Raw genomic sequence first — 27,842 nt, 5'->3', positions numbered from 1 at the left:
CTACCATCCTCTCTACAGGTATTGCACTTAGAACTGATTTCCCTGGGAGAACTTAAAAAACCCTTTCAAAGTTACACTTTTCAAAGTCCAAAGTTCAGTGATGTTAGTGTTATTTGGGTTACAGGAGGTAGCAGAAATCCTAGCAGGGACTCCAGTGTTGGAGCCACCAATAACTTAACAATGAGAGCAGAAACAAGCACAGGGAAAGAAGCCCCACACAGTGATACGGCTATCCTGCATCATGACAAGGCAATATACATGCCTGGAAATAGAATAATGGTGAAATTACCTGTTATTATTCCCAAGAAACCGAAGTATAACCTAGATTTAAGTCTGGCCCATTGTTCCATTGCCCTGATATTGAGAAGATGTTTCTAAACTCTAATTTAATTACATGTGTTGAAAGTGATTCTTCAGGAGTTTATTGATAGGAACTGAAGCTGTTTGCTGCACTTGTACACTCACACTTATATTTTATGTATTTATATATACTCATGTTATGAATGATAATGTAAATATTTAAATATGTAATATTTATTAATACTTAGCTGATTTTTACCTACTTCTGTTTTTCTGACTAGTAATATCCTTTTCCATCTGGAAGGACAGGTAAACTTGCAATCAGACTATATTTCTCTGGACTGAAGATGCACAGTTCCCACAGGTTTTTCCATTTTTCGTTTTTAAGTGTTTTATATGCTTCTATATTATATCATTTTAGTTTGTCTCATGCATGGGTGTGAGTAAATTCTTCTATGAAGCTACTAAAAAACTGTTGCTAACCAAGGCTAGATCTGTCAGGGCTATGACAGAACTATTTCCTACTGATCTGTTATTTAAACAGAGACATCTGAACCTGGTTATTTAAAACAGTGGGGTCTCAGTTAACATGAAGCCACTAACACAGGTGACTTATGCCACTTGATATCACCAGGAAGAGCAAACAACCCAAACACGTCTTGTTTCTGTGTCTAGTATAGAATAAATACCATAGTGTCAACTTAATCTCAAAACCTATAGAGGACATGATGCACACAACAGAAATTAGCAGGTGCTGGCAAAACATTCCTGAATAACCCTCTAACACTTTCAGTTATGAGGAGGTTTATTGAACTTTTCATAAAATAGAGTCTTCTGCAGCTGAAATAGTTCAGACAGACAGAACATAAGACACAAAGAAAAAAAAAAACAAACCTCCAACAAACTTCCATCCAGCTGCACATGAATCCAGACAGAAATCTGACTGACTTCATGATAAAGGGATGGAGGATGGATGTCATTATTTAAGTACCTGGTGCCCAAGATATAGGTGATAAAAAAGACTTGGTAAGGTACACGATTAAAAAAGCATGCTCACACATGTAATTTCTGCTCAACATCTAAAAAAAAATGCATAGGAAACATGGGTATGTGCATATTAAGCAAATAAGTGTACATACACTGTACATGTGAGGTTAGCCATTGATGTGCACAATTATATATTTTGCATGTTCATCAAATGACTTTTCAGATGCTGGTCCTACAAGCTTTCTTTTTTGAACAGTTATGAAGGTGTTCTGTGGCACAAACTCTTCACCAGAACTTACTCCCACACTGCACTGATGCTCCTTCCTCCCAGCCCTCTTCCTTGGCAAACAGCCACCACCACCAGCAATAGCCTTGCACAGCAAAGGACTGCACTGATTATCAGAAATTAGACTAATTCCAAAAAAAAAAATCTGCTTCACAAAGCATGGCTGAATTTAGGTCTTTTAAAACACTCTTTAAAACTCATTTCTCAGATCTACGTTAGTCACACACAGTTAATCAGAAAGTGTGTGCACTGTAGAATTATCTTCCCTGGCTCATGTAAATTGCAAATTCATGATGTTAAAATGAACTTTATCAAGTAGATGCTATAAACTTTATAACTTAAGGAGCAAAGAAAAATAAAATAAAAAGCCAAAAAGTTTCAGTGACCATAATGCTAAATCACCAAATTTGGTTCCAAAGAAATAAATTGATAGGATTTTGAAGAACATTTTACTTTAATCTCTGAGCTAATAGACTGATGTTATCACCTTCTAATCCTCTCCAGCAATATGCATTTTGTCAAACAAAGATTTACAGTGAAATTTAATTTACTCTTTGTAATTATTTTTTTTTTTGGTTGCTTCTTTGTTTTTGCTTCTTGCTTTGGAGATACGCTGGAGATTCCAGCATAAGCAACAGATGGGCCTTTGATTTACACCAGGAAAAGACAAAATGATGCCATAACCTATTTAGTGTGCTTTATATTAAATGCAAAAATCAGCAAAATCCCGCCCCTTGTTTTTTGGGGGGTTTTGTTTGATTAGTCAATGCAACTCTGAAGGACTGTTTTGCTTTTCATGATGTAACAGGAGACAGATGCTGTAGACTGTCTCCCAGATGGTGTAAATCTACCAAGCTGTGTCAATTTGGCCCTCAAACTTTGTCCTAACTCTTACTAGAGTGAATCACAAGACTCCTTCGAGCTGAATGCAATTAAGATCAAGAACAACATTTGTAAGTAGCAGCTCATTGAAATGGGCTCACATTGCCGTGTGACTTCACTATGACTAGAGCGTGGTTCTAGCAAACATCTCTCTACAAAGGGGCATATGCAGGTATACATGAACATGAAAGTATTTCTCCCATTCAGCTGTCTAGGTGGAAGTTCACTGTAACCTACTGAGCAGTCTGTAGCTGCTTTCAGACATAGTTATGTTTTCCCCTTCCTAGAAGGCAGAGAGGAATCCAAAACTCACAATTTGGATGCTTGAAAATCAGGTTCCAAAGCCCATCAAGCTAAACACAAAACAATTCATTTTATAGCCTCCTGGTTTTAAAACCTTTAGAGTGCATTCATATCACACTGCAATGCTATTTTCAACACTTATGAAGCTTTAATTTTAAACCAAAGATGGAGATTATTTGCCTCAGTTCCAGAAGGTGCTGAGACTTAATAAGGCTGACAGGTTCACGAGGAATTACACCGGCAGTGACAGAACACTGCTCCAACCATCCTACTGGCTCACCTTTTCAGAGAGCTGTGCCATCACCTTAAGGGAAAAAAGGATATCCAAGCAGGATATGTTTCCAATAATGACCATTTGTGTAACTAGAGATTCATTTCAAAATGCGGACCCTGATGGCACACGCTTAAACAATGGAGGAAGATCTTTGCATTTCATTTTCTCAACCAAGACATGATCCACACACTCAAGGAGAGTCTGACAGACCTTACTTTACACACATGTAAATTGACTTATGAGAGACACCTTAATCCCTTGCTAATATGCACAATCTGTCTTGAAGCATCTAATCACTGCATTTACCTAATGTGCTTAAATCAGTTGCTCATCCCCTTTGAACGCTTGTGAAAGGACAAATTATCCAGGCTGTGCAGCTGGTTTATTTCTTTTGTTGGATAACAAAAGCAGGTAAAGGTGAGTATTACAAGGAAAACATAGGCAATATACATTTTACAGAGAAGTCACCAAAGATGCCCTCCTGAGATTCACGCTGCACCAGGCCTTTCCAGGAGAGTTCATTTTCTTCGTGGCAGCTCATATAGTGCTCTGATTTAGATTTTTGAGCAAACCTGTACTGATAACACACTCATCTTCTAGTTTTTCTTAACAGTGTTTGCATAGCATCAAGCCTGCCTCTGGTTCTCACTTTGCCCCTTGCAGTGAATAGCTTACAGGGTGGACTACAGGCTGGGGGGGCACTACTGGGTGTAACTAACTATCGGTTAGTTTGAGGTGACTCGAACTAACTAGGCAGATATCCCATACAACATCATACTCAGCCATGTAAGCAAATACAACTACAACTGTGATAAATTTATTACTGATGTCTGTCTGCTTTGCAGGTCCGTATCAGAATGGCAATGAGTAGCTCATGAAAAATCACTCCTTAATCTTTACCAGTGGCATCCCTCAAAAATCAATTTCCTTTTTTTTGGGTGTAAGATTAAAAGGATGATGAATAGTGCTGATGGCATTCATAGTCTAAATTTAGTGAATGTTTCCTCAGCATAATATCGCAGCCCAGCCACAAAAAGCTGAAGGAAAGCATTTCGAGACCACACAGTTTATGTCCTGTTGGCATTTCACTTGTAGAATGCCCACAATACCACAACATGGATAACAAAATGCCCATTTCCCGGGCAGAGCTGTGGTGTTGCTCACACAGGCACACAAGCAAAATTGCCATGGGATTAGTTTTTCCCCTAGGACTTTGCTTAGGTCAGCTAATAAGTTGCACACAGTGCCCCTCAGCAGCTAACAGCTGATAAGGAGAGATAAGGAAGGACAGAAAATTGTTGTGAGAAAAAAACAACATCTAAAAGACTATAGAAGTAGTCAAGCAACATGCTTGTGAAGCTTACTCTCCCCTCCTCCCTGCCTTAGTTTTCCAAAACCATGGCATGTTTAGTCTCAGCTCTGATACCCTTTTCATTTCTGGACAAAGCATACACTGTCCTTAGTAACTCTGTACATCCCCCATGATGTTGCAGATAGCTTCTTTTTGAGGTCACATGTGCAGGCAGTTAAAAATAAAGCTCCAAGACACTTCCATATACCTTTGCTTGAATAGTGTGGGATGAATCTGGAGAGAGGAGATTAAAAAAAATACAAAACAAAACCAAGAAAACACCCCTAAACCCAGGATGGAGGCAGGAGGTGTGGGGGAAGATCACAGAATTCTTAAATTCTTAATCACAAAGAGAGGTGCAACATCAATATCTTTATTCAATTTGAGATGTTTAACGGTCTACACTTAGTGTAACCATACTTGGGCTGGGTTGCTTTACACTGAGATAAAGCTGGAGAGGGGCAGAGTTGTGACTATTCAGACCTGTTATGGTCTGTACGCCCTAACATATTTTGCAAAGTGTCTCACAAACAACTTTTGTTGAAGATTTAGGTGCAAGTAGCAGTAACGCACAAGATACGTAACAAACACGATGATGTCTGCCCTGAGCAGACTCAGTGCAGACTTACTGTCAAACCATCTGACATAAGGATGTTGGTCCCATCAGTGGGTCTGGGTGGCTGCAAGTCAAAGGTCAAAATTGGCATCCCTCACCCTTGCAGCAGAAAAAGGAGACCACAAAAGCAATGCTGCCTCAGCAGGATGGATCTCCTGCTTTCTTTAAGCTTGCCCAGAGCTTGAGCAAAGCAAAGCTGGAGCTCTGGATTCCTCTACACTACGTACACACAGAGGAAAAAAGGTTTACCACCCAGCACAAATTGCAGGAACAAACAAGTTTTCTTTAGGCCTGTGAGCAGAATCACAGTTATCACACTCACATCCCGGAAGTGTTTAACTGTCAGGAATGAGTTTCCCACAAAAAAGGCCAGCAGTAAGCTCAAAAGCACAGTTACAATTGCTTCTATTAATGTCAAAGGCATGCTGTGAAAAGTGTTTAGTGTAAGATAAATAACACAAGTGGATGAAGTTATCCTGTCTTGGTTACAGAGAGCCAGAAAACAGTGATTGCTTTATTTTTACAAATAGCTATACTTTATTAGTATTAGTTATCCTGTAAGACGCTGCTTTTAGAAGAGCACATCCTTATTCCTCATGGCTTACTCACATGGGCCTTTGAGAATTGTACAGCATGTGATAAAATGTGCAACTTCCTTAAAAACTGACCTTGATATCCGCAACCATCTTTATGGTGAGGAGCCATTAAAAATTTATTCATTCTCAGCAACCTCTCAGTGATACATCTGTTTATATTAATATATCTGCATACTTTCCTAACAAGGGGACCATTGTACAAGTACTGGGTGTTTTGCTCTTGCACAAAAAGCATTTTACTTTGTGTTCTTTCCCGTGGGCAACTTGTCAAGGCAAATAGGGCTATGGACATTTTCCATAGCCCAAGCAGATGGAAGGTGGGGGAGGGTGGGGGTGCTTTTTAGGTATTATCTTCAAACCTTTCTTCTTTGATTCAGAGCAAGAATAGCCATCCTGTTCACACACAGCTGGTCACTTCAACTCTTTCCCTGTTCCAAGAATGTGTCAAAAAAGATCTTGTTCCACAGCAGGGAGAGAACAGTATTTTGTTCATCAGCTGAGGTCATAGCAGAAAGGTGACAAGTGTTCTTTGTGTGTAGTGTTTCTATCTCTTAAGACCTCAGGACTTCCTGTGTTGGCAGGTTCGCCATACATGATGCTATTTTTGTTGACTGAGACAAAGAATTTTGTCCCTGGACAATTTAAGTTCTGGGTTGGGTGCCTTAGTGAAGCTAAGACCTCCTTTAAAGACAAAGCTTTTCTGCAAAATATGTTGCTAGTTCATTGCTGTTTAGCAAAACACCAAATAACCTACCTCTGTCCCTTTATCTTGCTTGACAAATTCACTAGAAAGAGCTAGCATGCTTTTTACCTCCTTTCTCATCCCTATCCTCATGGGCACTATGCCTGCATTGCTTTACAGGATGCCCCTGAAATACCAAGGAATATTAAAGAAATAATAATAAAAAAGATATTTACTGTTACATTCCCTAATTGGCACACACAGACTAATAAGTTACAGGGTTCCCACCAAATATTTGGATTAATTTGGATACATCCAAAGGCTTGTTTGAAGTTGTAATGAGATATCTGATACTCCTTGATGCCAGAGCAGTCAGAAACTATTTAAGGAATAACACTCAGAGACTTGATTGTACTCATTTCCCCCCACCCCCCCTGCATCTGAGTATGAGCTTTGTAACAGTAAACATTCTCTCTGCTACCTAACACGTGCCTTTTTTTCCAAAGAGCACCCTGAGTGCCAAACACAGCTAACTCAATTGACAGTCTTGGGAGAACAGCATCGCCTGAAGGAGGGGTCCCCGGATGCGCACGGCACGTACTCAGCTGTTCTCAGGGCACCAGCTAGACTTGCACTGACATAACTATACTGAAATACAGAAATATGCTGGGCCTATGCCATATGCTCCCACTTCTCGCCCACTGTGGTGAGCAGAGCATCTCCTCCTCTTATATACTGGAGCACACATTTAAATTCTGGATATTTAACTTTTGAAATAACAGTGAGAGTGACAAAGGTGAAAAATCCCCACCTTTTGTTACTCTAGTGCTGTACAAAGCAGCAAAACCTCCTGTTCAACCCTTCTGGTCATACTTTCCTCTCATCTGAATGCCTCAGCTGACTAGTGCCAGGGGAGCAGAAGCTGGCTCCTGTGCAAGAGGATGAACCATGCAGTACACTGCCAACAGGACCCACGAGATCAACATGAGCAACAGGCTCCTGTGTGCTCAAGAAAGCTCAGTCCTTGCACCGTAACAACAACAGCCAAGATGAAGTTTCCTAGTGGGACCTGCAGCACTTTGCACTTTTTATTTAAGTCCTATAAACACTCCCATTTACTGCCATTGCTCACCATGCAATCCCAAAAAAATGGTGCTCTCTGTAGCTGCAGTTTTCGTGTCAAGAACTTCTCAGCCCATTCTTTAGTGATTGCTGAGGGAAACATTCACGGGGATATGAACTGCAGGTGGATGAACTCTTTCAATTTCATCCTGCGCTCTCCTGAGAGCATCTCTTCTCCTTCAACAGTCTTTCTCCGTTATTGAGAACTCTTCCTTACAGATTTTACCAATTTGATATAAAGGGAATGACAGAGCCAGGAATCCTTATTACTTCTCCTTGTACTAGCCACCCCACCCTCCAAACATTATGTTTTCCATTATTTTAGCAAGGATTAGTTTGCCATGGCAAATGCTGATTTTTCTTCTATCTTTCTACCTTCCGCTACCCATGGATTTACTTTCAGATGTTAAAATGATGATACTGGCATGGCAGCTAGTGTACCAGCATCCTTAAAAATATCAACTGTACTGTTTACTTTAAGATTGACAGGTCTCTTCCCAGTAACACACAGTGCAAAGTCTGCACTGGTGTCAAGCACGGATCTTTAATGCATTTGAAAGTGAGTAGTATTGCTTCAGAAAGATGCCAGCTTGACCACACTGTCAACTGAAAGACTGGCTTATGTTCAGAATAAAGGGGTGCATAGTGCTTTCACCTTCAGAGTGCTCCTTGGACATGAACCTGCTATGGAGCACTTAAAAATAATAAACATACATAGTCCTGTTAAAAAGGGGGACAGAACAATGAAATGGAGACAGGAGAAACTCAAGCTGCTCATGGCACAGCTGCCGGTTATGAAAGATGTCTAAGCAGACTTAGGTTTATAATACTCTAAATGCTTGAAGGTTTTGTACCACTTGTTTGCTGCACTCTTCTAAAATCTTCTTTCCCCTTCTCCACAGTAAAAAAATCAGTGGTTCACATAGCCTTTGTGTAGACAGTGTAGTTCTGACCCCTTTCATCTCAAGAAGGGTATGAGAGTATTCAGAAAGGTAAAGAGAAGGACAACAAGGCTGATCAAAGAGATGATATAGCTTCCATAAGAGGAATAACCAATTTGGTAGAGTCTATAAAATATCTTGGAGAAGGTAGGCAAGGACTGATGCCTTATCAGCTACTTAAAGGTCAGGCCAGAGGCAGCTGGATTCAAAGCAAATAAGAGGACCTGGTTTTTCATGCAGTGTTCATGGACTGCCAGAACTCTTTCTTGCAGATTGCCTGGGTGCAAGATGTTGATGTGGGTTTGGGGCTAGAGCGTACAAGTAATTTGAGGAGAGGTAAATTAGGCTTACTAAGCAAACAACAACAATGTCAGGCAATTCCCTGGGCAGGAATTAGTTGGAGGCTGGAGAAGCATTGTGGTAATACATCTTAAACACTCTCCCTATTCTTACTCTACCCTTAGCAGCTCTGAAGAATCCCTGTTGCACGTGAGATACTTAATCTGCTTTATCATAGCCATAGTTTATATTGCAGTGAAAGGGCAGGCCAGGGAGAAGCTCCCCTCCTACAGAGGAAAAGTTGCTGGCCTATCCTCCTGCCTCAAGGCCTGGGGTAAGGCAGGGGCTTGAGGAAAGAGAAGCTACCATGTCCTTGTTTGGTACTGATGGGCCAAATTTGAGCTGCTGACCACTTGCATAAGAACTTTGCAGGGCTGGACAACATTTCTGTAAAGGACTGGGGCTAGAGCTCATCGTAAACAAGCTGAGAATCTTCCCTTTCTTACAGTACCTGAACAGCTTTTGGCAGCCAGTTTTGCCTGCCACTATACCTGTGGCTCTGAAGTCAAAACAAAGCTATCTTCCTACTGCCCTACACGAGGCACTTCTAACCTACAAAGAACTATTCAGAAATAATTACTTCATCTTTCCTTTTCCATATTGATTCTGAAGTAATATTTTTTAAAAGCAGACCAAGGCATCGGATGCTATTACCCTCTTCTTGTTCTCTTCATGACAGTATCTAGGCTTATGTTTTGTCTGATTGATTTCAGCTGACAGTTATGACATACTGCAGAAGAAATCACAAGCTTTAGACTGTGAGGATGACCAAGCAGGCCTCAGGGTAAATTAGGAACAGACTGTGAGTGTTTTTACTGTGGAAGGAATACAGTACAGGAGCAAAGACTGAGATATGCAGCAGACACTCTCAAGCAGGACACCCAGAGAGCTTTTAACCACCTGAAGGCTTTGAAGACTGAAGATTTAAACAATTGTGTTAAACTAAGGGAAGGAAGGATACAATAGCACCACCAGCAAAATGCACTGACTGTAAATAAATACCACTAAATGCTGATCCTTGGCTGGAGAGCGAAATCCAGCTTGATGCTAAAAGGTGCTTAGCTCCTTAAGGCTTTATTTTTTATCTGTTTTTGGTAGTAAGGGCTTTATTTGATTTCTCTAAGTCTGAATAAAGGTATTTATTTTTAGAGAACTATTTCCCAGCCCTTAGACAAACCTGTGCTTCCCAGGAAGAAGCAGGGAAAGGATTTCATCTGTCGGGCCTTAATTCAGGAACATGGTAAGTCCCATTAAGTCCAATATGGCAAGATGACTGCTTTTAAGCAAACACATGGATTTCTTCTCTAGCACAAAGGTACTGCTTTGATTTAAGACAATAGAGAACAATACACAGCAGGCCACCATCTGAGCAAAACCTGCATGAATATGAGCCAGGTAAACTTTCCTGAGCTCACTTCATATATCAGAAAACGGAATCTAGACCCCCCTGCTCTAACTGGAGGCGTGAAATGAAATGTCTTTCTTCTCAGAGAGAAACAGGGGACCAAAAAAAAAATGAAACTCAGAACAGGACTCTGCTTGAAAACAGAGTGAAAATAAATCAGCAGTGAATGGATTAGCTTCAGATCAGACTGCCTGGAGCAGCCTGATCTGGAACCGCAGAGCACTCAGGGCTTGTGTTTTTAAATTAGTTTTAATAAATAGAATCAATAGCTCAAATTATAAAGAAGGACAAAAGCACAGATCAAATCGATCAAGGCTTTAGCTTATTGTTATAAGCCAAGGGGTGTCTTCTCTTGTCTGAATGAGATAAGGTGGCACGAGAATCCACTTGCAGCTTTTCAGTATCTCTCCCAGAACATCTGTACTCAGAGCTGGATATGGAGCCTGAAAATGCTTCTGGTTATTCAAACACGGCCTCCCTCTCTCTCTCTTTTCCCCATCAGGAAAAAAAAAATAAATTAAATTAATAAATAAATCTGAAACGAATCCTTTGCCCTGAAGATAAATGCTGGAATTTACAGGGAGAACAGAACTCAATAGACAAACAAGCACAAAGGATCCTTCATTATAGATGGGATTTAGTGCTCAGGAGAAGAGATTCTTGTTCAAATCACTGGAAAAGTGTCTCTCCACACATTAGGTTAGATAAAGGTGTGGGAGAATGCTCAGGAGTTCGCTCTCCCCAACCGAAAAAGTCAACCAAGGATTATCCACTGGAGGAGAATGAAGGGGATGTCATTAGCTGCAGTTGGGGTTTTGGCAATGGCAAGAAGCATTTGTACTCAGGCACCTTGTTTTCCTCTGTGTGTTTTGTTTGTTTAGTTTTGCTTTACTTTGTTTTTCCCAGGGGTCTCTTTGCTCTGTGGAAGAGACTGTCTTACTCTCTGCTAGCACAGAGTTGGGACACCAAAGAGCCGAGCAGTTCGGTGGCCACTCTGCACGGGGCACCTTTGCCTGGGCATGCAGCCACACTGGTGCTCGCAGCAAGAGTCAGTCTGCAGATCTGTCATGGCAATGTAAGGGTACAGCACACAGATGCTCGCACTACGCGACACGTCACCTACAAGGGTAGGGAAAAATGGAGAATCCTGCCTGTCTCCTTCCTTGGGATATTAAGGGAACAACTCTACTTCAGATAAGCTTGATTTTCTCCCCAGTAATCAAACCCAATTAAAGCATATTGCAGATCCAAACAGCTTTTCAAGCTCAGCTGGACCCAGATCAGCAGCCCAGGGTCTGCATGCAGAGGGCCTGTACTGTTCACCACCAGAACATCACCATGAGCTCCCCTTTCATTGCAGGGATTTTATCCCTTGCAGTCTGAGTGTCAGTTCTGGAGCTCAAGCACTGCACAGGAAACCCAAGCACTTAAACCCTTCTTTCTCCCCCCTCCAATACAAATTTCTTATTAAAATTAAGCCAAGTACAAACTACCAGGCCTAAATATATTTCATCCAAAACAGTACAACCGAAGATGTTTTTGGCACATGACACGCTATGGGTGTGAAAACAATGCACAATGTGATAACCTCTGCTAACCCTCATTCATCTCAGGTTGAAAAGCTGGCATCAGCTACATGGGCTTTGTGCCCATGTATAGCACATAAGAATCTTTTTCATTGTGGTGGCTGAATTATAGATAAACAGCAAAAGGGGAACAATAATCTTGTAATAATAGAATACATGACAGATGTACTACAGAAAGTCGTTCACATGCTCCAGTGATGAGCATGGTTCAAAGCGTATCTGGAATAGCCTTCCATCTTGCTAATAAATATTCAGAGACATTTTAAATCTTCAAGGACATAATACTGAATGTCTGACAGAAAATTCAGTGTAGATCCATAAGCATTTTTTATTACATTTCAATCAGAAGTAGATTTCATAATGTTTTATAGCAAGCGGTGCCTTTGCCAGAAGACACAGAACTTTCTTGGCCAACGTAGTCAGCGGTTAACTGCAAGTCTAACAAAATAAACAAAATACCAATTATGATTCAAGTGTAGTGTAAGTTATTTTCTATTCAGTGAGGAAGAATTGATTTTCCCAGCAGTATCACTTACACTGTAATGATTATTGCACGTAAGACAACTTAAGAAAATGATGGAAAAACAAATTAGATGGGCTGCAGATCATTGGCTTATCTTGACTGCTCACCTTGAGGACAGAGTTAGGTAAACATAATATACAGTACTGGATGTTGGGGTGCTTGAAAGCCCTGCTCTCCTTCCACCGCCCTGATATTTCATATTAAAATTTCAAAACAGAAATAAACATTTCCAGCAGGGATAAAGCATGAAGCAGCACATCTTTCCAGCCTAAGGACATTTTCTTAATTAAGTACAATGATAACTTGCTGTGACAGAAGATAATTAAAGGGGTATAACTTGTGTAAGAACTTGGCTTTGTCTAATGCTCTCATTTTATATACACATCTATTCATGAGTCATGTAAGAAAAATGTTGCCAGTGCTCCGTGGCTTTTGTAAGCTGACACTTGAGTACTGATGACCAAGTGCTAAAGCAACGCAGTGAAAGACTGGGCCCAATACTATGTCACAATCTAACGGAAATCAACAGGAATTCTTCCCCTGACATTTCAGCATGCATTGGACAGAACATTTATCGCATGCATAAGCCTGAATAATGGGAACAGAGGTTAACCAATCAGCAACGTAATGATAATCTCTTTATGCATAGATGGAATCATCCCAATCAGCGTTTGTAGCAAGAAAAAATTAACTTGGCCTCACATTCTTCTTTGGCGACAGCCACAATCAGCCCATGTACTGTACATTAAGTACTGCATGTGTTATCTAGCTGATAGAATTCACTGCAAGAAGCTTGGTTAACCATGTTTGGTTTTGCTTTAGGGCCAGCAAAAGTGACAGTTAACATCACCATCGAACCTGAAATGTCATTGTGAAGTTTCACACATATCCTTCCAGAACTGTTAAATTTTCCCAGAGATTTATTTCAAAGGTCTGCATCATTACTTTACACTACTCTAATTACAGCTTCCCTGTAGGATCTCCTATTTATTTTAATCTGGTTTACACAGTAAAAGACCTCTTAAGTTTTAAAGATGAGTCAGCCTTGCAAAAAATGAAAGAAGCATGCAGTTGGTAGTTGATTACTTTGTTGAGAAAATGCACCACTAATTTATACCCTTTGACCTGTTGAGTTAGATGTAGTTCTTGTTATTTCAGCCCTTTTGATTATTTCATCATATTAGCCAACTGGGGAGTGTGTGTTATTATTTATTTATTTTTTTAATGTAACATCCATATCTATTCTTGCAAAGAGGTTGTCCAAAGAGTAGGGATGATAGCGGTCATTCTCTCTCCCTTTCTCAGATTAAGGCACAGTTTCGGCAATGCGAAAATGAATGTTTGCTTTGAGTTTGACAGTTGTAAAGGATCTTTATTTCCTATGGAAATCCTTTATTTCCTCTTTGTTTATAAGACCGCAGTTTTAAAAATACTATTTTATGCTGCTTTTGGCAAAAGTTGCAGTTTGTATAAGTGCTACTGTTATTATCATTCATTAAAACAATATTTAAGGGCCATATAATGAGTTACAGAAAAGAGCTAGTAACATGCAATGAACGTACAGAAAGCCTCAACCAACATACTGTCTGTCTTTGCATAAACTTTGTGATTTTCATACCTCCTTCACTCAAGGGTAATCCTCTGAAAGACAGATGTTTCAGCTGATTATCCCTTTATCTGGAAGAAGTAGCCTCTGACATACTGAGTGTTGCTATTTAAACACTGAGATAGCAGGGAATGGCTAGTGATCAGTTTGATGCCTTCTTTTCTGGAAAGTAGTTTCCACCATCACCTCTTCAATAAGGTCAATAAGAGGGAAGAACACTCAAATGACCATGCTAGCTAAGCATGACTTGGAAGCATACTGTTTGGCAGGCTAGAGGACAAAGCATGGTCATTGGTTTCTGTTATAGGAACTGCTGAAATACAGATACTGATGATGGAAAAAGACATTTCCAACTGGGAAAACTCAACACCATAGAAGATCCTACTCTGATGCTATACTTGATGGTGAAAGTGAATTTTAGAACTCTAAAAAAATCTAGGTGCAGCCCTACTGACCATTAACAGAGCCTTTTTCTTATTTGGAGCACTTTAAGAAAAGCAGTTAACACTGTATTGCAGATAAAGACTTCTGTGATCAAGAGCTGTCATGGTTCAGCCTAACCAGTGGCTGAGCACCATGCACGACTCACTCCCACAGGAGAGACAGACAGAACCTCCATGGGTTGGGATAACGACAGTTTACTGACAAAGTCACTGTGAATGTAGAACAGTAACAGCCAATTACACTCACAACCAGTGATAACACAGAGTACCTTACCTTACAGCATGGTGCACAATGCAAGGACTAACTGACCCAACTGTCCTAGAGGCACCAAGCCCCTGCCCTTCCCTGACCAGCCCCTTTTATGGGGAAGTGATATCAGGTGGTGTGAAAAACAGCCCGGGGCTGACTCAGCTCACCTGGGCTAACAGCTCACCTGGGCTGGCTGCTTGGGAAGGTCAATTCTGGCCTGGCCAGAACCAGGACAAGGGCCAACATGAATCAATTGAGTTCAGACTAACAAAACCCTGAGTGTTTTTACGCAACATAGGTGGAAACCCAAAGTTCTTGTTCATAAAGTCAGGATACTAGTGAAAGGTGCTTTACAGAAATGTATAAGCTCTACTGTAGGCCAAACACTGTAAAGGTGTACTCTAGCTGGCAAGTAAGGCACTGCTAATAAAAATAACTGTCTGCCATCACGCCAAAGTGGAGGTTAACAAGATTTCTGTGTGAAGCAGAAAATCTTCAAGGAGACGCAAGCAGGAGCTTTTGAAGCACCCCCTGCCTCATTCCCTATTTTAGCTGATAACTACCTTGGTGTGCATTCAGCCTGGAGGACACTAAACAGATGAATCTACACCTAGACCCAAGGCCACCTCTTGGCAGCCTGACATGGAGAAAAAAAAAAATAGTAAAAAAACCCCTTTCAAAACCTTGAACAAATAGCCAGTCTCCCTGTTTTCTAGTGCTGCTGGAATGTTTCTTCCAGACAGTGTTCACGTCTCTGACATACAAACAAAATGGCAAAGAACTAGCTGCAGCTGGTCCACAGCCCTGAAGCTACAAGGCTGTCTCTACCAGACTAGGGCATCAGTACATCCAAGGGCAATCACTCCTTGATGGACTACTTCTACTACTTCTGCTACTTGATAGAAACTCACAACTCCGTGTCCAGCCTGTGCAGTGTTCCTGTAGAGCTCCAATGTGCTCCAGCTGTCAGGGTAAAGTGCTCAAACAACATGACTTCTGAGGTGTGGGCCCATGCACTATGCTCAACTGCACTGATATAATGTGGCAATAACGTGTATGGAAATGAAGGAAACCAAGGTAATAATGCTTGCTACGTAAATACTGTATGTAAAAAAATGTAGATAGATCATTCATGTATTTATGAAGGATTCTAGCTAAGGAGATATAATATAGATAGTAGCTGAACTCACAAAGGGGTGAAAACCTTTCAATTAATGCTCCTTAGGCAGCCCTACTGACCATAACAGAGCCAACAGTTATCCATAATTGAAATGCCCACAAAAATCTCCACCTCAGCTCTCTTTAAATTACTGACTGTAACACTACTGTGAAATGCTGCTTTTCTAATAGAGTGACAGAAACTGGTACTAGAAAAGTACAGAAATGAAGAAAGTGGAAAAGGTGATGATGCAAAGGTACCATGTCAGAAAAAAAAAGAATATATTTGAGGAGAAAAAGCTCTATAGGCATCACTTGAACATTAAAAAATAGTAGAAGTATGACTTTGTACTGCCTTATTTAGGAAATTCACAGCAGCAGGCCTGCATTTCATGCTGCTGAGCATAAAGCTTTCCTGCTATGAGACACAGTTATTAGAAAGGAATATGAAGGTGCAAGAAGTAATTTTTTTTCCCTATTGTACAAGAAAATAATATACTGCAGGAGTATAGTCTGGTGAATAAGGTCCTGAAGGGGCTATAGTCCCAGCTAAACCACTGATTTGTTACCCTGTACACTTGGGAAATTACTTGTCTTTTACATCCTATAGCTTTGCCGTTTCTATAATGGATAAAATCATGTTTACATACTTACAGGGAATGTTGTGAAATCTGCTAATATTTATAGGATACTTTGTGAGCCCTAAGAAAATCTTTTAATTTCCATATGGCCCATTAAAACAATTAAACCCTCACCTAATAATTTAAAATGAACTTAAACAGTTAGCTATTTCATTTGTGCTTCCAACATCCGTTTTATTTTTCCCTGGAGTGGTTTCCTGTCTGCTGCAATAGCACAAAGTCCTGAATCTGCAAATACCTTCAGATGGGTAGTTTCACACCTGCGATTCATCCCACTGGAAGGCAGCCGAGGTGTCTGGGCAAGCAATTAGGATGTGTACGAACGCCGGTGGAATCAAACCCTAGATTTTCTTGGAGGGTATTCCCTCACAGGGGCCACTAACGCCAATTTCAAAGCACTGAAGAACGAGGTCTGGGCTTCGTCTGCCATGGCAACAATATACTGCAGATAGGAAATTACAGCTCCTGGGATTCAGATACAGTGAGAATTTCCCCAAACCAGTAATTCCACCTAGAGAGAGTTGTTGTTCTGCCAGGGCATTTCTTGTTTTGCTGTCATTTTCTGACACAGTCTGTACTTCTTTTATGACTCTCCACTTGCCAAAAAAAGGAAGGCAAAAAAAATTTCCATAGCAGCTCTGTTGCCCAGAGAAAACTTAGGGGACAAGGCAGGTTTTTTAGCACCAGCCCACTGTCTTCCCATAGCAGGGGGTTTATAGCTCCACTTCTTAAACACTGCTTGTTCAGAAATTTCTGTATCTCTATAAATATTCCTGCTGGGAGGCTGGACTCAAAGGAAAGAGTCTTCAGAAATGATCGCTTCCCAGCAGTTAACAAGAAGGAAAAAAGTGGATTTGGCTGATCTGTGCTCCTTTTTCTCTGGTGTGGAGAGGTAGGAAACACCAGAGAAAGCAGCACGGGCGGTGCTTCCCCTGTTTGAGACAGATTTGCACTCTCACCTCAGTGTCTGTGACTCCCACAGACATGAGCGCTTCCCATTGAATAGGGTGCCCTTTGGCAAAGGCTTTCCTCAAAATCAGTTCTTGGGCTAGTAAAGTTGATAGTCTGATATACTTGTGTTATGTGATGGTACAAGGCAAAAAAGAAACCAGGGCTTGTCCTGAAATGAGCACTGAAATACAAACCTTTCAAAGCCAAAGGTAGGCAAGAGTTGCACCAGGGAGCATGTCTAAGCACGAGGCATAGCACAGGCTATGAAATCATAGAATCATAGAGTGGTCTGGGCTGGAAGGGACCCCAAGGATCAGAGAGTTCCAACCCCCCCTGCCACAGGCAAGGACACCAACCTCCAGGACTGGATCTACACAAGGTTGCCCAGGGCCCCATCCAACCTGGCCTTGAACACCTCTAAGGACGAGGCATCCACCACCTCTCTGGACAGCCTGTTCCAGCACCTCACCACTCTTTCTATAAAAAACTCCCCCCTAATATCTAATCTAAACCTTCCCTCCTTTAGCTGTAGTCCATTCCTTGAAATCATTAAAAAGCTTTCAGAAGGTGCGTAAAGAAAGCCCACACAATCCATAGCCAGCCCATGCAACAATATTTTCTTTGAAGAAAATCAACCACAAGTAACTGTATCGCTCCTTCCAATCCCATGCTCCTGGTTTGACAGAAAACGGGACAAGCAGACAGTCACTCCTCCCACTGCTGCTCTATCCCATATGAGCCTTTACCATTTCATCAGTTACAGCTACATAAACATGCCTTTGTGTTTTTGTTAACTTCATTGCCTGGAGTTGAACCAGTGGAGGAAGACACCCCTTGCACACGCATGTGCATGCATGTTAATCCCTTCCCTTTGTGTAGGATCCAGTTTTGGGGTAAGAGGAGGTGGTTTTCTGGGTAACCCACTGCATCCCATAGTTTTATGTTCAACATATAAATACAGGACACCAGCAACTCTCCTACAAAAACAAGCACCACTTTCTTTTTCTAGGCTTCACACAGTCAATATAGTTCTTGATTGCACACTTTTATTCCAAATTTAAAAAACATCTGCTGACCATCATTTGAAAGTATATTCCCTCCTTGCTCCACTCTCCAAGAAAAGATGAATCAAACCCAGAAAGCCTGGAAATTTTCCCCACTGTGTGTTTATGCACGTATCATTTTTGGAAAACCACTTAAGGCTCACAAATTTAATACAAATAAGTATTTACAAATGAATTCTGATTAACTACTGCATTTGGAAAGGGATTCATATCAACAGGTACATCCTCCTGTGTGCTATGGGGAACCTTTATGTCAGGAGGATCATTGTCAGAGCAGTGCTCCAGAGGTGTTCACACAGCAGGATTTCCAGGCAAATATGCTAAAATCCAGACTGGTAACTGCATTCTCCAGTAGATAAGAGAGTAGTCAGAGGTGAAAGTTTCAGCCTGTGTCTCGGACAGCAGATCTATGTTTAAAATTGAGGTTGTCCTGCCTATAGCAAGTTCTGAATGTGTTACAGTCAAGGAGATATTATTTAGCTAGTCCATAAGACAGAGACTCAAAAAGCTCAATATACTTACGAAAAACAAAGACTGGTTCATACTGAGATGGGTTGAAAGCTGTTTTCACTCAGAAGCATATCTCCCTCTGCATATAGTAGTCTGTAAATTCTCCCCTAGCTAACCGGGAGCATCTGAGTGGCTTGATAAGGTAATGGGAGATAAGAAGTATCCATACCTTCCAGGCTGAGCTTCTGAAACACCTAAGAATGTTTGGAGGTAAAAAGCAAACAAACTACAAGCTTTTCTTTCCAAGAACCCCAAAATCAAGAAGCTGCACCTCAGTAAAGAAAGAAATTGCACTCCTCATTACAGTGTATTCAAGATAATTTAGAAGAAATAATTTTCTATACTCTTACATGAAATCCAAGTTTTACTCTGACCTATGATATGAAATAAGCTTCATTTTAATGACTTAAATTTCACTGCTAATAAGAGCAGTCCAATCAAACTACAGGCAAAGAGTGTGAAATAATTTACAGGTTTTGTCTGAAAAGGTCAAGGTCTTAAACAAAGAAAATTGACTTTTCCTACCAAAGTGCTTGCCCCTTGCTGTGTAAAACTAATAGACTGCTATGAAAAATAATACCTGTCTTTTGTGCTCCAAGTATCTTGTTTACTGCTCTCACACACACATATTAATTACCAATCAGCTGCTACCAAAATGAACAGCACGTGGCTGACAAAGGCCTCCATTGCCTGCCAGTGAAAATGAACTTAGTTCTTTCCACTGAAGTTAATGAAGCTATGACAATTTAAATTAGCTGTGAACCTACCCCAATTATCTTTTAGCTTGCCTGCACAAGGACACTCAGGTAAGTTAAGCAGAACTAACTAAAATGCCATGTGAGGCATGTTGAACTGAGCATGGATTTCTTTTCTCTCCACAGCTAGGTTTGTTTATTTTTCCTTTCCTAGATAATTCAGTTTGGCTTTGCAGGACCCCCTCCTGCACACAAACTGCTGGCTGATGGAGCAGCTATCCCCTCCGGGAGATAGATTCTCTCCTGTGCAACTGTTCTTTCTGTTCTCATGGCATTCCTTATCCACTCTCTTCTTTCACCCTTGCTAAGCTCTCCACATACCCAATATTTTCAGTGACATGCCAGCCGGATGAGAACCCCTAGGCATCAGCAATGGAAACCCTTCAGCAGCACAGCAGCCTTTCTCCTGCAGGCTTATCAGTTGACACATTATGCGTGTGATACTTTTCCAAAGGAATTCAATTTGGAGCTTTTAAAGACACTTTCCATTGGAGGTCTCTTTTCCATTACACCTCAGAAGTGCTGCTGGGAAGATCAAGTATTTGAGAAGCTTTTTGGGGTATTTTTTAACTTAGTTTTAATTTAAGAAGCATGGCCCAGGCTTTGAGGAAGATGATAAACTTTATTTTTCAGGACTGCAAGACTGATATGAGTTTGTTAAGGGCCAGATCCAGAAAGCGATTAACTCCCGAGCTGTCACACATAAACCTGAGTGAATAACTGAAAAAGCTTACTGCATGGGCAAATGCAGATACAGGGGACATGGATGAGATAGTCCTGGCTTGGTGGCTCTTTTGGTACAGCAGCTTGTACCCTGCTGGGCCAGAGCATGAGGGGTACATACACGTAACATTGCTGCATCCCTCACTGTATAAATACCTCCAGCGCCCAATGTAAGGGAGGGGAGGGTAACTTAGCAAAGCTGAGACAGGAAGCACATAACCACTTTAACATCTTTCAAACTATAAAAGGACCCTTCAGAACTTTTGTCTAGAGCTCTGACTATGCTCTGTCCTCCCAGCCAGCGATAGTCACCTTTGAGTATCAGTAGGATTCTCTGTGCCAAAGTCTATTGGCCTCCCCGGGTGAGATGAGAGATGGAAGTTAATGCATTTTAATATTAGAAAAGAGAAGGCAACGAAATCTTAAATACAGTGCTTTAATTCTGTGCAGTGAAAACTGGTAAGTTGTGAGAAGCTGTAAGTAAGAGGAATAAAGGAAGCTAGGAAATCATCTGTACTGTTGAGGAGTTTAGCATGGCATACTGTTCAGAGCAAAGGAAATTAACTGCTGCATGACACCAGTGAATTCATGATTCCTCAGATCTCTTTTGTGATTCATATTCTTGTCAGAGAAGTAAAAGGCAGACCTCCATCCTACTTTTTAATGTCCCCTAGGCTTACCAGCTCCTCCATTTTAAACACATTTTAGCTTAAAACTACTTATTTCTGATCTTCCTAGGGTTTTTCTCTCTTGCTGTGCCTCTACACTAAACCTTGGTATTTACCAGCTCGCATCTCATGAATAACATTACTGTCAAAATCTCCTAGCTTATAATTATATGAAACACTATTTGAATGGGGAGACACCCAAGATGAAGACACCATATTCAAGACAAGAAAATGTAACACCCACAAATGACTAGTTTAATCTTCCAAACACTTTAGAAAAACATTGATGGTAATCTCATTCAACAGGCAAGTTTTGATTCTTTGTAGGAAGTGAAGCAGAATATACCTAAAATGTCTATCAGGGAGGTTTTATTTCTGGATGTGGAGCTGACAAGCCCTGGGAAACCATTTTTCCTGGTATCAGACACGTAAGGATGTGACACAGGGTCTCTGGTTTCAGTGTGTGCATGTGAGACAGAGACTGCTGGAAAAGCCCAAACTTGTACATGGGGAGAACCTCTCTGTAGCTGACCTGAGCATCAGCTGGCATAAACCTTCGTACCCATTCAATGCCACAGGCAAACAAAATCAAGTCTTTCACAGTGTTTCCCTAGAAAAAGGTCAGTAATTTAACAAGTTGTATACTTCTCATTAAATTTTAAATGAAGGCATGTAAATTTTAAAGATACATTAGATACCTGTGCATGCATCTATACATCTTCAGACTTGATCAGGTATTTCTTGCAGATGCATCAAGCTGCTTGCTGTCCTTAGTAGCCAGGTAGAAATGGAGTACATTTACTTATCACCACAGTATCATGAGTAAGCCAGCAGAGAGTACTGCAGTGCAAAGCAACTCCTATTGTCTGTGGTATACCTCCTTGTGTTGAAAAGCTCCTGAAGCTTTGGAAACTGGATGTTTCTATAGAGATGTGTACTTGGCAATTTATACTAGCTGAGGATGTGCCCTGCAGAGTTTATTATCCTCCTTTAGTGTCACTTTCTTCCTTTCTTCCTTCTCTCTTATGCTCTGTCTATTTCTTTTTATCCTCCCAATGAAAATGTCAAATACAGAATCCAGCATAAGCGTTGGACCACTTCACCCATATACAGGCAGTGATTGTACAGCAACGTCTATAGCTTTCTGCTTCAGAGGATGAACTGACCATAAATTCAGGGAGAGAAGAATGCAGCACTAACTGCAGACCTTTTTTCTACCCTAATAGAAGTAAAACTGGTGCAACTAAAAAATAAAGAGAAGAAAAAAAGAAAATGCTTTAGATAATATGTTCTTGATATGCTCTGCTGTGCAAACGTTCTCATCCCCTTCAGATATGTGGGTTTATTGATTAACTACATGATTAACTACCATAACACAAGGACTTGAAAGATTAACAGGCTTTCATTTTGCTTGTTTACTTTAACCTTCCCACACTTTTCTGTCTTTCCCAGGTCAATGCCAGTCCACCAGTGTATACACCTGAGCAAGAACTGTAACTGTTTGCAGGCTTCAATGTAGTTCCAGCTTATAAGCGTGAAGGCATTAAAAAATAAATTAAAAAAATAAAATCCAAGTTGCAGACATCAATAACAGTGTTGCAGCTACTGTTCACATCCTTTGCAGCATCTGTTGCAGGAAAGCACTTCTCACTCACATAGCACGTAGCGCAAAACTTGCTGTTTCAAGGCAGCCACTGTTTTAGTGGTCAGACATCTACTCAGCCTTGACTTGATAGTCTAAAATAAATATCCTTGAGCATTTGTACAAAAACACCTATACAGAGAGCAAGCAAAAAAGCCCCACTGTTTATAGTTTGCAGATGCGTGGGAGAAAACACTGCATATAACATACCTAAGCTGCTCTGACAACAGCTAAACTGGCTAGTGAAGGCAGAGAATGGTTTAAAAATACAAATCACCACATGATGAAGCCTAGGCCTTATTTATTTTACCTGTGTTTTCCTTCTAGCACTTTGGCAGATGGGTGCCAAATGATGGACCATCTCTGTTGTCAATTATTTCAGTCATCTCAGTTGCTCCTTTCTAAAATTGGCACCACTCTCCTGCTGAAACCTCTGGCATGCCAACATGTTAAACAATTCCTTTTAATTAGCTGAGTCACATATCCACGTTTGCAAGCTTTCTTTGAGGAGCTTCCACTCTCAGGAAATGTTTCTTATACCGTCTCCACAGTGTAGAAACACGCAGAAGGAACCAACTGGTCAACACCTACATGCTGCTGTTGGCTGCTCCACTTGTATGCCAGCTAAGGAAGGCTAAACATTAAGGGAGTCAAGTTTAGAGCAGAAGAAAATTAGGGAAGTAACACAGTCGGAGGTAGTTTCTGTCTATAACAAATAGAAAATGACCCAGTTTGATTTCCTGATACCTTTTTATCACAGCATTAGTTACAGGATGCAGGTAAAATGCTGATAACATTTCTCTCACAGGATTCCAAGCTGAACTGGACCAAGCAGCCTTTTCCACCTCCCTCCTTAAGCTGCCTTGTACTGTTGCTTTATCCAATCAAAGATGTAGCCTACTGCCTAAATAGTTGCACCTGGATGCTAGGGTAGGGCTCTCTATTTCCCTGGGAAACTGTAAGAGTGATTTCAAGCACTGGCAAGATGAGAAACCCAAAAGCAGGGAAGGGGGCTGAAAGAGAATGAGTAAGCCTTTCCTGACATTTGGAGTTGCATTTTCAGTTGATATTCACCCGTTTCTGGTTAAAGTAGCTTGATAAATCCTAAGAAGGCTCTCTTCTATTCTGAGAACAAGTTACTTATGTTTGCATTACTTTCTCAAAGAAAGACCTCTAATGACTAAATGAAAGCTTAGTGAATACTAAGGATGGATTACAAAGCTTGACACTGGATTTTTAAAAATGTTTTAAATCTGCAAGGAGTAAACTGCCTCAGGTGACTACTGAGTTGCTTCCCCCTTTCTCACCCTGCGAGGCAAGTAATAGTTAATACTTTGACAGAAATGAGTCTATGCTTCCCATCTGAACTTTTGGCCTCTGGTTTCTTACGGATTACCTCTGGAGTTGTAAGGCATCTACATTTCTTACAGGCATGTTGGTATCTATAAAAAAAAATGCCAAGAATACTTCTATCCAATTCCTCTTCCAGGCAAAGATTATAAAGCAAAACAGCTAATAACCACAGCCTCCCCTGCAAACATGTGGAGCATGCCAGCTGCAGAGTGCTTGTGAATCTGCAAGAAGCAGTGCACAAAGCAGGCTGCAACTATCCTCTCATGAGATTTTGTCCTGCAAGTGGAAAAGTAGATGTGGCAGCAAGAAGAGTAATGAAAACCCGTGGTCTCTGATCTCTGCTCTGTTTCCACATATTAAGTACAAACTGAAATCCCTTGTTGTGAAAGGCTGCCAGACCTCCCCTCTGTAACACGCTTGCTAAAGCAGATGCTAATCCAACCAGGAGCAAAACCTCGTCTCTTGTACCACACTGCAGAGCTCAGTTTCACCTTGAACTGAAAGCTTTCACTGTCAGAAAACCAACCGTAAAGGAAGCCCCCCCATCACAGCAGCACGTTTTGGTGACCAAACCTTCACAAATAATCATTATAAAATAATAATTAAAAAAACCTCCCTAAAACAGCCATGGCAAAGAGCAGAGATATTGGCTGTTGAGGCAAATATTTTTGCCTTGATCCTGAACTTTCTTACCAAGTTGCAGAGCTGGCTACCACATACCAGTGTCCCGACTTGCAAAACAGCTAAGTGGAACAGAAACACACAGCAACAGGAGAAGCATTTGGAGGCTTATCAGGCTCCTCTGCTCTCTCCAAAGCTTTCATCGGCATGTTATTCAACATCTAAAAAGGCACTAGGAAAGGACACTAGTGTAGCTCAGAAAAACTATCAAAAGCACACAGAAGAAGGTGAAGAGTTCTAAGTGTACTGAAGAAACTCCCCTTCTTTATGTCAAACGGAAACAGACTACATCCAGCACTCCCAAAACAAGCTCTTAAGTGAAAAAAGTACTTTGCAGGAACTGTACTTAGCAAGAAGCCTGTGCTTGCGTCCTTTACAGGGTCCTTAGACACAGTGGCCATCTACGCTCAAGTTGCTACACTGATTTTAAACCACTTTTGAGTCATTGAGGCTTTTTGGAGAATCATAAGCCAAGCTTTTTCTGTTACCAACATTGCATTTGCAACAGCGCCTGGAGCAGCGAAATGTTTTGTAGTCACCCTGGGCACTCAGCAGAGAGATGCATAGGAAGGCACCTTTCTAGAGTCCTCCTTTGACCTTGAAGGAAGATCTAAACTTTATCTGTTAGTTAAGAGGTTTCTGCCAAAGTGTCCGTATTTAGTAATGTTACTGTTTGGTGTATTCACAGCAACATTACAGACAAATTCTTGAACCATACTGAAATCAGCCCCAGGTGTATACTGATTTAATGGGACCAGAATTACCTCCCGAGGGCCAAAAGTTGGTACAAGAGAGAAGAGAGTCAAGTTGAGAGATTCTAACTCCAATATTTGCACAACACTGCCATAAAGAAGGAATTGCTCCCTGTTTTCATCACAGTAAGGCTTTAGTCAGCCTGTATCAGAGAATATGCACCCACGCTGAGGAACCCGCAAACCACCATCCTCAACAGACACTCTGGAAGTTAACAGGATCTGCTGCACACAAACACCATTTTACTAACAGGTGCTTTCTGGCAATTTAAGAATCTACTTCTTTGTAGAAATAATTACGAAGTGCTTTTGTTTAATCCCTAGAAGCCAGGCATTGTCTGTGTAATCTAAAGAAACAATCAAAGCAAAATTAAACAAAATTAGCAGCGTGTGCCCGGAACATGATTCACTCAGGATTTAAATGACCTAAATCACAGATACATTATTCTTCCCTCTAGTTAGGAGAAAGATTTAAACTTTTACTGACCTTCTGCGGTTAATTCAGACATTTTTCTCAAGTTTTCACTACGGTCTGCTTGCTCAGTGAGGATGACAACTCCCCCTTTCTGAACAAAACAAAACTGCCCTAGGAAACCTGTGGGACAGTAACCATGGATATATTGTGGTGTGTAAAATCAGGATAGGGGGATATTTTTCCCACTAGTGACATCATTGTTCATTGTATTCTCTCTCCAAACTTGACGCTCCACTAATTAATCAAAGAGTTTATCCAGGACTACTCCTTTCATTTTTCCTTTAGGTTATAACAATGTCAGACACTTGTGGGTGTAGGCAAGGGGTGATATAATTTGCTTTAAAAAAAACAAAATCAAAACAATCACTTACATGTTACGTACCTGCTGTTGCATAAGCTCTTTTGCTCACCTGTGCTACTGACACAAAAAACAGCTGTAATACAGGATTGCTCACATTACAGAAAACAAAGAGAAACTTTGAGGTAGATTAAACCTTTCCTTGAATTAAGCAGTACAGTATCTTTGTGGGGTTTTCATTCTCTCTAACAGCACTCGTGCTGTTCCTCTCTGTTTTATCGGAGTCCTTTCTGCAACGCCTTTAAATGTTTTCAAAAAGAAAACATTAAGTTTCTTCTTGGCAAACACGCACAAACCTTTGGAAAGCTCCCACAGTACAAACACAAATGCTCATCATCAAGTTGTTTGGGGCAGACAAGTTGCACTACACGCTTCAACAACGCTAAAGCAAGCTGTAAAGAAAGCTTAGACTTCATGCTTCAAATTACTGTCACAGCACCGAGGAAGCTTGTTTAAAACTTAGTCAGCGCTTTGCATTATAATATACCATATCTTTTGTTAACAGAGATCTTAAAATGAGCACAAGCAGAGAAAGGGAGAAGAGCTTCAAGATGTAATTAAGCGAGTGTCAGAGGAAGGGCTGTGTTTTCCAAACAGCTGGCGTATGTCCCCCGAGCAACTCCCTACAAGCCCAACCCTTGGCTTGCCAAGCAGCAGTTTGTTCTGGAGCCAGCAACAAGGCTGCTGCCCACAACTGCTCCCTCACCCCACTTACAGTTCGGTGGTGTTGGCAGGGATGTCCCGGGGAACCTGGACCACCTTGCTCTCCTGACAAATGAAGACCCTGCCCGTGCAGTGGCAAGCATGGTGCTGGCATCCCCAGCAGCCTGCTAGCAAAACCAGCAAGCAGGCGAGGACTGGAGACATCTCTGTCTTCACATCTGTGCCTGTCTCCTTCATTTTAAAGGGAGGAATGCAGAGATGTCCCAGCCCAACTCCCTGAATGGAAGATCCGCCCCAAAAGCTGGGAGGAACCACGTGGCTCTTGGGGGATGACTTCTCAGCAAGTTTCAGTTCACAGCCCCCAGATCCTTTATGGCCTTAGAGAGGGGATGGAGATGAGTGAAGCTGATTTTCCATGGCAAAAATGATTTTATATTTGAAGTGCTGTTGAAATTACAGGCCCTAGCTGGACTAACCAGGGTGCTTTTGATGCACTGGGTATCTGCAAAGGGAAAAGGTCCTTCCTTCTCAGCTATGCTATTGTGTGTGTCTTGTTTAGTAAGACCAAGGGACAACACAGCATTTTTACATTCTCCAGACCAGGCACTTTTGTCCTTGAAGGAGAGGTACTATTTGATGCTCCCTTACACAGACCCAAGACCCCCCTTTTGTAGGCAAAATAAATGTGTCATTTTTTTAATTTTATAGGATATAGAATTTATTTGATAGGTTAAAAAAAACTGTACAGTCCTAAAGCCAGAGCTAAATAACATGGCTTTATTTTCAACTGTGATTATTCTTCATGCACTTGCTGATTCTTCTTTTCTCCCAGACACCTTTATAGGAACCCAAACAAGAGAAATTGCCACAATCCCAATGGTCCCCAGTGACTGGTAACCTAATCTAATCAACTGGAAAAAATCCCCCAGAAATTTGCAGAATGTCAATTTATGACA

The 27,842-nt window shown here is 41.1% G+C and overlaps 1 protein-coding gene across 1 annotated transcript in view; it reads right to left on the bottom strand.

Moving 5' to 3' along the window:
* The window catches only part of FSHR (follicle stimulating hormone receptor), a gene marked incomplete at both ends in the record, with an annotated part of 80,159 nt that extends 53,036 nt beyond the window's left edge, over positions 1-27,123 (bottom strand). Inside the window, one exon of the mRNA XM_084261480.1 lies at positions 26,939-27,123. Within this exon, the coding sequence (XP_084117606.1) occupies positions 26,939-27,123 (185 nt within the window). The remainder of the gene's footprint in view (positions 1-26,938) is intronic.
* Between the last annotated feature and the right edge of the window lie 719 nt (positions 27,124-27,842).

This window comes from Gallinula chloropus (assembly GCF_964237585.1).
Source record: "Gallinula chloropus genome assembly, chromosome: 3".
Classification (NCBI taxonomy): domain Eukaryota; kingdom Metazoa; phylum Chordata; class Aves; order Gruiformes; family Rallidae; genus Gallinula; species Gallinula chloropus.
The sequence above is the reverse complement of the archived record's forward strand: the minus strand, read 5'-3'. Positions and strand labels throughout refer to the sequence as shown.